This window comes from Capra hircus, chromosome 7 (genome assembly GCF_001704415.2).
Source record: "Capra hircus breed San Clemente chromosome 7, ASM170441v1, whole genome shotgun sequence".
Classification (NCBI taxonomy): Eukaryota; Metazoa; Chordata; class Mammalia; order Artiodactyla; family Bovidae; genus Capra; species Capra hircus.
The window spans coordinates 98,094,079-98,105,782 of NC_030814.1; the positions used below are offsets into that span (position 1 = coordinate 98,094,079).

The 11,704-nt window shown below is 55.3% G+C and overlaps 2 protein-coding genes across 4 annotated transcripts; one reads left to right on the forward strand and one right to left on the reverse strand.

The window, feature by feature from the left end:
• RNASEH2A (ribonuclease H2 subunit A) lies at positions 948-8,007 on the reverse strand. 2 transcript variants are annotated; one of them, XM_018051258.1, is made up of 10 exons: positions 7,735-8,007; positions 6,343-6,548; positions 4,862-5,286; positions 4,585-4,656; positions 4,333-4,459; positions 4,134-4,221; positions 2,528-2,665; positions 2,329-2,416; positions 1,256-1,379; positions 948-1,160 (listed from the first exon to the last, which is right to left on the reverse strand). In XM_018051258.1, exons 3-10 carry the CDS (start codon positions 4,986-4,988, stop codon positions 1,025-1,027), a joined length of 900 nt encoding a protein of 299 aa, XP_017906747.1. In that variant the 5' UTR covers positions 4,989-5,286; positions 6,343-6,548; positions 7,735-8,007; the 3' UTR covers positions 948-1,024. The 2 variants fall into 2 exon arrangements, with proteins under 2 accessions (XP_017906747.1, XP_017906748.1); XM_018051259.1 differs by lacking the exon at positions 7,735-8,007 and adding an exon at positions 7,572-7,726.
• Positions 8,091-11,180, forward strand: PRDX2 (peroxiredoxin 2). 2 transcript variants are annotated; one of them, XM_018051260.1, is made up of 6 exons: positions 8,091-8,206; positions 8,707-8,818; positions 8,913-9,066; positions 9,650-9,772; positions 9,914-10,044; positions 10,850-11,180. In XM_018051260.1, the coding sequence occupies exons 2-6, from the start codon at positions 8,716-8,718 to the stop codon at positions 10,933-10,935; spliced, it is 597 nt and encodes a 198-aa protein (XP_017906749.1). In that variant the 5' UTR covers positions 8,091-8,206; positions 8,707-8,715; the 3' UTR covers positions 10,936-11,180. The 2 variants fall into 2 exon arrangements, with proteins under 2 accessions (XP_017906749.1, XP_017906750.1); XM_018051261.1 differs by lacking the exon at positions 8,091-8,206 and having other exon boundaries at positions 8,688-8,818.

Below are 11,704 nucleotides of genomic sequence, written 5' to 3' on the forward strand. Positions count from 1 at the left end.
ATGCAGACTATCTAAGGTATACTTTGTTTTCATTTGTTTAAAAAATGGAACCTCAGTTACAATGTATCTGTGTATATACCTGTAACATGCCAAGGTACCTCCAGAAGGGCCTAAGAGGCACCTGCTATGGTCCAAATGTTTGTACAGCCCCCAAAAGACTCAGGCTGAAATCCTAACCCCCAAAGATGGTCTTAGGTGTAAGGAGGACACCTTACACCTTGGGAGGGGACAAGGTCACATGGGTGGAGCTAATGGGTGGGATTAGTGCCCTCATAAAAGGGACCCTGCAGAGATTCCTCACCCCTTCACGTGAGAACCCAGGGAGATGGCAGTCTGTGATCTGGATGAGGGCCTTCCCCGAAGCCAACTGGGTTGGTACCCTGATCTTGGATTTCCGGCCTCTAGAACTGTTAAATATAAGTATCTATTGTTTATAAAGCACCCAGCCTGTGGTGTTTTGTTACAACAGGCCACAAAGGACTGAAACACCCCATTAAGTCGGCCAGGGTGTTGGGGGGTAGTATGGAAGGGGAGCTTCTCAGTGTGATATGTGGTGGGACCCTCAGTCACTTCAGTTGTGTCCAACTGCTTGTGACCTTATAGACTGTAGCCCACCAGGCTCTTCTGTCTACAGGATTCTCCAGGCAAGAACACTGGTGTGGGTTGCCATACCCTCTTCCAGGGGATCTTCCCGACCCAGGGATCGAACCTGTGTCTCTTATGTCGTCTTCATTGGCAGGCGGGTTCTTTACCACTAGTGCCACTGGGAAGCCCTTAGCTTCTCAGCGTACTGGTTCCTAATTCTGCATCAAACAAATCTACCAGGCATTTTAAAAATCTAATTAAATCAACCAATACCCATCCTGTTTAGGTTCCAGAAGTCAGTGACTGGGTCCAGATGCAGACAGAACATACTTCTATCCCAAAGTAGAATCCCCACACTTAGCTTTCCTTGAAGAATTTTAATCACGAACTGAGGGGGGACGGGTGATGGGGGACAGGTAAATGGGGTCCAGGCTGGCTCCTAGAGGACAGTGGCTGACTCCAGGCCCCGCTCCTGGAAGTACCGATGGGGAAGGCGGACGCAGGTTTGGGGGCTTTCACTGAAGTAGGACTTGATCTTCCCAGGCCCCTCCTGATCCCCAGTCTCTGAGTCCTCCCTGTGGGAGAGAGGCAGTGACTCCAACTTCTGGGGGATTGGTCCTCCTAGGCAGGGCGGAGCCCTGGCTTCTCACCCTCGCTTCCAGACACCTACCACTTCACGTCTTCTGCCTCAGTCTCCAGGATGCTCTGGGCTGTGCGCCAGCTGAAGCGGACAAACTGGGGAAAGCCGAACACAGGGTCCACATGCTTCCTCAACCAGGCTTTCGTCTTGGGATCTGGGGGCAGGGTAGGGTGGACAGTGGGAGAGCCCTGCCGTGATGTCTCAGCTTCTCAGCTTGGCATCTGAGAGCCCACCACCTCATCTCAGACCTCTTCCTGAGTACCCGAGGGACTCATCACTGTCTGAGACATCTTCCTGTCTCCAGACCCTTGCACAGGCTGTCCTCACTGATCCTCTGCCTGAGAACAGGTGCTCAAGGTGAAGTTCAGGGAGACTGCCTCTGGGTCATCTCGCTTACCTCCCCAGGGACCACAGGCACTGAACCAGCATTGGTGGACCATTAGGTTAACACCCATTTTTCCCATGCAACCACCAACTTAGTGGGCACAGGGAGGTCCCTGCTTGCTTTTCTCATGGCTAAATCCCCAGGGCTTGGCTCTGCAAGGCACATACGAGGTGCCCAGTAAGCAATGAACACTGCCCAAACTGTGTTTGGCCTAGACTTTGTTTTCCTCCCTTTGGCCTCACCTAAGTCCAGTCCCAGACTTGCTAGGTTGTCCCACCCAACTGCCAAAGGGTTCCTGGTACCCAGGCACTGAATCATTGCCTCTGGCCTTGTGTGTCTTCAGCAGAGTTTACTGGGGATAGGGCACAGTCATTTCCACCTTACAAACAGGAGACTGAGCCTCCTAATGAAGAGAAACAATGAATTCAAGCTGGGATCACTGGACAGGAACTGGTACCCCTCACTCTGCCCCTTAGGTCCACCATGAGCTTCTGTGCTTCACTGGAGCTCCAGAGAGACAGCCGGGAGGGAGGGAGGGAGGGAGAAGGGAAGAGAGGCCTGCCAGCTGGAATACAGCGCTACCACACATAAGCAGGTGGCCCCCCTATCTGAGCCTCAGCCTCTTCTGCTGCAGAGTAAGCTGAGAGGAACAACTTAGAAAACCTCAGAAGCACGCCAAGCCCACCTTGTTAGTTTACTGTGGCTGCCATCTGCTCACCATTAGGGTAGCCTGAGCCATAATCAGTGTCCAGGTCCTGCAGTTTTTCCACAAACTTCCAGTTCTTCACGGCCTGGTCTCGGGCCACCTGTGGGCAAAACAGGCACTTGGGATCTCCAACAGGCACCGTGAAGCAGCCACGCCTGCCTCCTTGCCCAGGGGGATGCTGGGAGCTGGCCATGGCCAGTGGGGGCCTAACCTTGGCACAGATACTGGCAGCACTGACCACAGGGTAGAGGGCATCTGCCTTGGCCTTGACTGTCACCTCAATGCCAGGAAAACGCTGCTGCAGTCGTTCCTGGTATGTCTCTGGGAGCCCCACGGTGTCCACAAACACCTGCCATGGTGAGAGAAATGTACTCAGTCAACAAACACCCAGAAAAAACAACTCTGCCGATGGCCCAGCTTCATGGTCCTGCATTTGCTGCTCCCACTGCCTGGAATATTCTTCTCTCAGCTCATGACCAGGCCCAGGCTGCATCCAGATCTCAGCTCAAACATCACCTCCCAAAGAGGCTTTCCCTGATCACACTATATCCATTCTACATTTACTGAGCACCTACTGCATGCCACGGGCTGCTCTAGGTGTTGGAGACACAGCAGTGAACATGCCAGAGTAGACACTCTGGTGAGGACCACAGACAGAGAAGAAGATAAATAATAAAGGATGGGGGAGATTGAGAAGAGGTTATAATTTTCAACAGTTCAGGGGTATTTTAGGAAAAGTCACTCTGATGTGGTGACATTTTAATAAAGCCTGAAGGAAATGAGGGAATGAGCCATGGGGAGATCAGAGAAAGAGTGTTCTAGGCAGAGGGAAGAGCCAGTGTAAAGGTCCTGAGGCCGGACCATGCCAAGTACTCTGGACAGCAGTAGAGACCACATGACTGGAACAGAAATGGGGTCAGAAAAGGAACAGGACAAGGGATCGCCATAGCTGTTATTATTTTCAAAACTACCTTTATTATGTGCTTACCAGCTGCCCATCTGTCTCCCCTGACTTGGTCATGAACCCCTGAGGGTAGGGTCCTTGTCTGTCTGTTTTCAGCACTGTACAGGCAGCTCCACATTCTTTGTGTAGGCAAAGGTCCTGGTTTGTCTCCAAGGCATTGCACAGAGTCCTGGACCTGAGCCACCTCCTCAGCAAGGCCTCTTATTACATTCCCTATCTCAAGTGTACTTGCCCTTCTGATTCTCTCAAAACAGTCTGTTCTTTGCCTCAGAGCACTGGCTGCAATGCCAACTTCTATTTCTCTCTGGTGATTTAATCTCATTTCCCCACTTGCTTGTGAGTTTTCCTAATTCCCACGGTGCTCAGAAAATTAAATGTCAAGATTTACATTCCAAAAATATAAATGACTGTCTGCTGGTAGGGGAGGGGGCTGGGGGAGGATGGAGGCAAACATGTGGGATTCATTCTAAACACTGAACTGTTAGGATAGAGACAGAGATTAGATGGGGGTGAGGCTGGGGGCTCCACAATGGTCCTCAGTGGAGCACACATTTGGGGTGGAAGAAACAGTTGGGGGAACTTCCCTAGTAGTCCAGTGGTTAAGACTCCATGCTTCCAAAGCAGGGGTGGGTGTGGGTTCAATCCCTGGTGGGGGAACTAAGATCCCATATGCCATGCAGTGTGGCCAAAAAAAAAAAGACAATACAATACAATAAAAACAGTAGGACATCAGCAGCAGTAACACACGTTTCTGATATTCTAGGTATGTTTGATGCAGAGTCACCCACTGCACTTCTACACTGCTATTTTATCCTGAGATGATCAAATGGGGGCAATCCAACAGTTAGCTCACCTGGGCCACGTTCACACCCTGGTCCAACGCAAACTGCACTAGCCCTGTGGCTGTATCATGAGAGAGGGCGTTCAGGTTGTATTTGACCCTGTGGTGGAGGACAGAACCGAGTCAACTTCGTTCCAGCCACCCATCCTTTCCAACCCACTCTGGTTGCCCCTCCTTCCGGCCCCCTCCCCCACCCTCCGGGACCCCTCACCGCCCAAGCATGCTGGTAGAGATGAGGTTTGGAGACAGCACGTCCAATGCCCAGCCCACAAAGTCCCCGTCCTCCTCCATTTTCGCAAAAAGCCTGTCCCGCTCGCTCTCCGACAGAGTCTTTGAGTCTGGGAGGAGGGTTGGGAGAGAAGGGGAGGGGCTGGATCCCGCAGTTCCTGCTTTCCCCCTCCAGCCTGCACCCACCAGTGCCCATGCCCAGGAACCCCCTCCCTAGACGCACCTCAGTGCTCACCTGCCACTTTCAGGGCCTCCAGATCCTCCAGGCGGGACAGAGGACAATAGCAGATAGCATAGACCATGGGGCCTGCGGAAGAGGGAGTCCAGTGAGCCCGTGAAAGCCGCCACCTCTAGTCCATCATCACCGCTTTTTTTTCGGTGCCATCACCAATGCCATCGCCATCACCGCTATCACCCCCCTTCTCGAGGCTGGTGCAAGCCCAGCTCCGGTTCCACTGCAACTTGCATCCCCCTTATCATGCCCCTCCCCCACCCAGCCCTGGGGGGCGCACCCAGCACCGGGCCCCGGCCCGCTTCATCGACGCCCAGGACGCAGGGCTCCTTGAGGCACACAGGAGGCACAGGCGAACTCAGGCGACAGCGGCCCGTATTGTCTCTTTCCAGCTCGCTGAGATCCATGCCGCCTCGGCCGCTGCCACCAGCCGTAGTAGGGAAGTCTGCAAGGAAAGGTCTCCCCGGGCGTTTTCCGCGGGCTCCGCAACAGTGCCAGCTCTCGACCTATCGGCACGCAGGACACGCCCCCAACACGCCAGCCGCCGTTGACGTTTGCGCAGCCTTCGCCGACGCCGCTGCCGTGCGGCTTCCTGGGAATTGTAGTTTCCGAGGCTGACAAGCGAGCTCCGCGTTTGGGGAACCGGGTGGGCGGTGTCGCTTTCCAAGCTCCGCCCCGGTGTCTCTGGAGCTCCTCCCGCTGAGGCTAGTGGGCAGACAAGGGGAAATAGAGGGGGAGACTTGAAGGACTCGACCTCATCAAAGCTTGTGCTGTACTTAGTCGCTCAGTCGTATCCGACTCTTTGCGACCTTTTGGACTCTAGGCTCTTCTGTCCATGGGATTCTCCAGGCAAGAATACTGGAGTGGGTTGCCACGCCCTCCTCCAGGGGATCTTCCCAACCCAGGGATCGAACCCAAGTCTCCCCCATTGCAGGAGGCTTCTTTACCGTCTGAGCCACGTGGGAAGCCCCGTCAAAGCCCAGAAGGTCAAATACCACTAGACTCCGAGAATTCGGTGTTCGCATCACTGAGTTCCCGGCCTCCATCTGGTTTCAGGCCCTCCTGTGTTCGAGGTCCCTGGAGCGCCACACAGTCCAAGCCCCCTATAGTAGGAATTCTGGCTCCCACTGGACTCAAACCTTCGGACTTGGAACCCCCAACTCCCTCGTAGCTCACCGGAAGTGCCTCCCCCCTACCCCCGCCCGCTTCGTATCCTCTCTTTGGGCTAAGCCTCCTCTACCCCTGAACAGAGATCCCAGACTTCTCCAGAATCCGGCTTAGAGTCTTCGTCCATCACGCAGGCTCCCTCCCCCTGCCAAACTCAGGGTTCAAGCCCTCGCCCCCCTCTCTGCTCTTTTCCCTTTTTCTCACGTCTTAGCGAGGAGCACGCCTCCTAGATTTGTTCCAACGAACTCATCTCTTTCTATTTTCTGCTTTCATCAGGGCTCACGCCCTCAGCTTGTGGGTTTCTGTTCCTCCGTCTCCGTTTTCCCCTTCCCCACCCCCACCGTCTATCTTCCTTTCTCCTCGGATATCAGCGGGTCTCACATCTCCTAACTCAGCTCTCCTTTCCCACGCTCTGCTCAAGCCCCAGATTTAGTGTTCCTTTTCCCGATGCCCGCCTCGTGCCCGCGCTCCCACGCCCAGCCCTTTCTCTCTCTCCTCCCATCCTGGGGACTCAGGGCCCCCGACAAGCCAGCCCGCCGAGGGTGTGTGTGTGGGGGCGGGGGGTGGGGCGCCTCCTCCACGCCCGCGGCTCACCCGGGCTCAGAGCCTCCAGTCGCAGTCGTTCGGCTCGCAGGATGAACAGTCCCGTTGCCGGCAGGGTCGCACCTGCACCAGATTCTCGCGGTCCATGAACACCGGACCCGGCGACGTGCCCACCACCTCGCGGCTGCGCTCCTGCTTGCCCAGGTCGCAGAAACAGCGCCACTTTCCCCAAGGGCCAAGGACAGAGTCTTCCAATTCTAGGGATGGAGAGCCAGGTAGAAGGGGAACCTATATCCCCGCATTCTAAGGAGGGCGGAGGAGAAGGATACTAACAAATAACAGTTCCAGACTCCGGGAGATGGTGAAGAACAGGGAAGCCTGGCGAACTGCAGTCCATGGGTTCGCAAGGAGTCGGACACCACTGAGCGACTGAACAACAGCATATTCGCTCAGCTGTGTTTCTCTGCCACCTAGCCCGACACAGATGGTCTCTAATCTTCCCATTAGTCCCAGGTGGGGAAACTGAGACCTAAGAAGAGCAACCCACCTTTCCAAGCTCACACTTCTGGTGAGTGGCCCAGATGGGCTGCAAAATGACACGTCCCATCTGTGCCTGCCTGTCCAGTTGGGGGTGTGGTACAACACACTTGGTGGCCACCGTCTGAAGGTGACTCCTCTCTACAAGGCTGTGATCACAAGCTGGTCCAACAAGTCCAGTGTCACCTGACCAGCAGCATTACCAGGTGGCAAATTAAAGGACATAATTAGCATAATGAAGGTACTTAAAGCCCCTGGCTATGCATGGGAATACAAAAACAATTATCTTGACCACTTTTAAAGCAGCTGCATTTATCAGACGCCCTTTACAACTGTTCTTTTACAGACTCTTCCCTACGGCCCTAGCTGACAGGTCTTAGCTCAAGTCTGGAGCTCAGAAAGTCCTGACACTTCATGCCCTCATGAAGCCTCTGCCAGACAACACTGGCCTCTTTCCACTTCTCTTTCCATCTTGGCACTTTGCTGTTCTGACTCACTGGCGCGCTCCTCCCCTTAAATTTTCGCATTTGGGACTTTTTGCTTGTTATTCTGGCTGCACTGGTTACCTATCTTCAGCCAGGAGGCCTTCTCTGACTTTGGAAGTTTACATGCGCCCTGCCTTCTCTATCTCTGCCTTTCTCAGCACTTATCCATGAATTTATGGACACGTCTGCATTGGTATTTATTGCCTGTCCACTCCCCTCTCCCCGTGTATACTGCTTAAAGACATTATCTTAACTTACAGATGAGAAAACTAAGCCAAAGTAACCAGCCCAAGAGGTACCCCCAGGGCTCAGCAAGGCAGAAATCTGAAGTCCCTGGAGGAGAGTCTATCTGCAGCCAGATGGTGAGGTGGGGGCAAATGAGGCCCCTTTCTGCACTGTCATATCCGCGGCCTGCAGTTACCTTTCTCCTGATGCTGCAGCCGCAGCTGCTCCCAGGTGTCCCCTTCGCCCTGCTGGCCGAAGTACTGGTAGTCGGGGGAGACCTGGGAAGGGGTCACCAGCAGCAGGAGCATCAGAGACGGCAGTAGTAGTGCCGCCCGGCTCCGGGCCATGCCGGACTCCAACCGACCCCAGCGCGCTCCAAAGAGGAGGCCCCGCGCATCACCCCCCGCAGTCTGGTGCAGTGGTCTGGGCCGGAGACGGCGCGTCTCCCCCCGCCACTCGCGGGCGCGTGGTCGCGGCCGGCTCTGCTTCCCCTCCCCTGCGCTTCCTGCAGTGGACCCGACCGCTCCGTAAGTCCGCCCACCTCCCCGTGCCCTAGGCGTCTTGGTTCGGGCCGACTATAAAAGGCGCCGCTGGTCTGGGCTCCCTTGGCCCTGAGAAATCGAGTCCGTGCATCCGAGAGTTCGTGCGTCCCGCCCTTACCCACGCAGGTATGGACACCGAGAGTGCATCGGGCTGCGGGATGGGCCCCCTTGGAGCAGCTCAGGCCCAATCCAGACCTCAGCGCCGGCCGCCTTTGTTTTCCGCCCGCCGTAGCGGCTGCCTTTGTCCTTGCGGGAGTGGGAGTGGGGGTGGGGGGCGGGAAACCGAGGCCAGAACCTTGGAGTACCGGCCGCATCCCCATGCTTCCCGTCCCCAACTCGCGACATCTGGGCGGGTGGGCTTGCGCGATCGCGCTACGGCCGACACGCTAGCTGGGGACCGGGCGGCCGCAGCCCGGCCGCCCTAGCTGTCCAGGTGGGCGGGTCTCCTAAAGTCTCTCGGCCGCGCCGACCTGGTCCCGGACAGGGTGCGGGGCAGGGCCGCAAGTGTCTCCGTCGCTCTGACTCGGTAACTCGGCCGGATATGCAGCGTGACCTTGGGAAGTGAAGACAAAGGGTCGTCCAGAGCACACTGACCCGGCGTGGGTGGGGCGGGGGGGGCCTCTCAGCTTTCAGTCATGGCCTGCGGCAAGGCGCACCTCGGAAAGCCCGCCCCGGAATTCCAGGCCACCGCGGTGGTGGATGGCGCCTTCAAGGAGGTGAAGCTTTCCGACTACAAAGGTGAGGGCCTAGATGGGGGCCGCGGTGGGGGCGGGGCACAAGCCTTAGAGGGCCCGAGCCCCAACTCCTCGTCTCTTGCCACCCCTTTCCTCAGGGAAGTACGTGGTCCTCTTTTTCTACCCGCTGGACTTTACCTTTGTGTGCCCCACGGAGATCGTAGCTTTCAGCGACCGTGCTGCGGAGTTCCACAAGCTGAACTGCGAGGTGCTGGGCGTCTCCGTCGACTCTCAGTTCACCCACCTGGCTTGGTAGGAATGGAGATCACCAGCAAGGAGGGAGGGTACAACTAAACCTACACCTCTCTAGGGCCCCAGCTGTGTGTTCTCCTCGTCAGTGCACAAGCTCTGCGTATGCCTTTGCCAGCAAGAAAACAATGGAGAGGGTGATTCCCAAGTCCTTCACGATGATGACAGTAATTAGCCTTTGGAAAATAGTTTCTGTGGCATAGGGCGTTGATAAATGTTTTATCTCAGTTAGGGCAATACAGCCTCCCTCCCAAGAACTATTTGAGCCAGGTGGAAACTCCAGTTTAAGAGTTCGAAAGAGGAGGGTGAGGACTTCAGGGCAGGTTCTCTGCCTCCCGTTGCTGCTGCACACGTGAAGTTACTTTGCTAGAGTATTAACTTAGTCTTCCCAGTTGTGGGAAGCAGCCTCTGCAGCCACTTCAGGGTGGGGTGGGTGGGGCTCCCTGAGACTTGCTTTCAGGCCGCTTATCTCTCACCTCCAGCACCCCCTTCTCCAGCCCTCATCGCACCCAGGCCCTTATCACTGGGTAAGGACCCTGCTGCACCAGCCATCCTGAGGTCCCAACCTTCTCTCCCCCGCCCCCAGGATCAACACTCCCCGGAAGGAGGGAGGCTTGGGCCCACTGAACATCCCCCTGCTGGCTGATGTAACCAGAAAGTTGTCCAGTGATTATGGTGTGCTGAAGGAAGATGAGGGGGTCGCCTACAGGTACTGTGGGAACCTCGGGAAGCCCCCATCCTTAGGGTGAGGGGACCACTCTCACCCTGTGGCTAGCAGGGAGTCTGTGCTCCCTCCCTGGGTCCTGACAGTGGGAGCCCCAGCTCCTCACTGTGAACTCCGATATCTCAGGGGCCTCTTTGTCATCGACGGCAAGGGTGTCCTTCGCCAGGTCACCGTCAATGACTTGCCTGTGGGACGCTCCGTGGATGAGGCTCTGAGGCTGGTCCAGGCTTTCCAGTACACAGATGAGCATGGGGAAGGTGAGCAGACACACCCATTCACATGTGTCCACATGTGGGTACATATGCAGCCCCTGTGTCATGCACACATATGTTCATGGTCTGCTCTATTGCTTGTGTGGAGTGGATGTGAGGGCCCCAGAGAAGATTCAGCTCAAGGTCTGCAAGAAATTTCTAGTCCTGTCGGGGAGATACTACCCCAATATAAGGGCAGACAACTGGGGAGGTAACAGAACTCCATAGAAGATATTTGAGAAGGCCTGTACCAAGGCAGGCAGGCTTGAATGTTAATTGGACCAGAGTTATCTTCTCCTGTGAAGGCCACTGGCCCTTGAAGTCCACTGGGACAGGGGCTAAGAGAGAAAGATATAATTAAAGGAGTCGGAAAGAAATTAAAATATCAGCCAGGGAATTTGCTGGCTGTCCAGTGGTGTCCAAACTTTTACTGCTAAGGGCCCAAGTTCAGTCCCTGATCAGGGAACTAAGATTCCATAAGCCACATGGCATGACCAAAAAAATAAAATAGGGACTTCCCTGGCAGTCCAGTGGTTGAAACTTCCACTATAAAGGACACAGGTTCAAATCCCTGGTCGGAAAACTAAGATCCCACATGCCTTGAGGTACAGCCCCCGGAAAATGTCAGACAGTCCTGCAGCTGAGCGTGGAGGGCTTCTTTCATCATGTGGCATGGTCTTAGGCCTGGAGCACTTGGCTCTAGGCCTTTTCTTCTGCAACTCATGCTCTTGCGCCTCTCTTTGTCCCCTCACTACCATTCTACCTTGAACATGCACTCAAGCCTCTCTTGTGCATCCCTGTTTTTCCACAGTCTGCCCTGCTGGCTGGACACCAGGCAGTGACACAATCAAGCCCAATGTGGACGACAGCAAGGAATATTTCTCCAAACACAACTAGGCTGGCAGATGGTGGCAAGCCTGGGCTCTTGGCCTGCCTCTGTGCCCCTACCTGTGTGTTCTGTACTGACCCAGGAAATGTCAGACCTGCTCCTTCAGACTCCACAGTCCATGACCACAGAGGGTTAGGCCAAGTCCTTCTCAAGCTCCCAGCTGCGAGCTGGTGAATGGTGACCCCCTCCTTGGAGCCCACATAACTGGGAACAGGCCTATAGGTGACTAATAAAGTATTAGGGACAGATCTAAGTCTTGTGTTTGTGTGGTTTGTCCTGGTGTGGTACCACCCGCGGCTGCTTTCTCCAGGCTGTGGCCTGGGAAACTGACATTCTGGTTACCAATCTCCGCCACAAGGTGGCAGTCTTGCCTCATGCTCACTGCTTTCTCCGTGGCCTGAAGGGAAGGTGGTTGGCACTGTTGCCCCTTGCAGGGAGCAAGTCACAGGCTGCCTTATCACCTGAAACCTGGCCAGGCAGGGCAGCGCCCACACCTTAACAGCAGCCAGCCTGGGTTAAAAAGCCGCTTAGGAGCTGTGGTCTTCCCTGGGTCTTTTCAATAGCAAAACGGGAATAAAGACGACCAATGGGAATGAAGACAATGCATGTTAAAAGAGGTAAGTATGTGAAGATCAGGATTCTATTAATGGTTAATAGGACCAGGTTCCTGGGACTGGAAGAAGGTGGGGACCCAATCCTGAAAGTAGAACCAAGAGTGGGATGAGGTACATGCATAGTTCCTGCTGCAAGTTCTGTACCACCAGAGGTTGGAAAGTC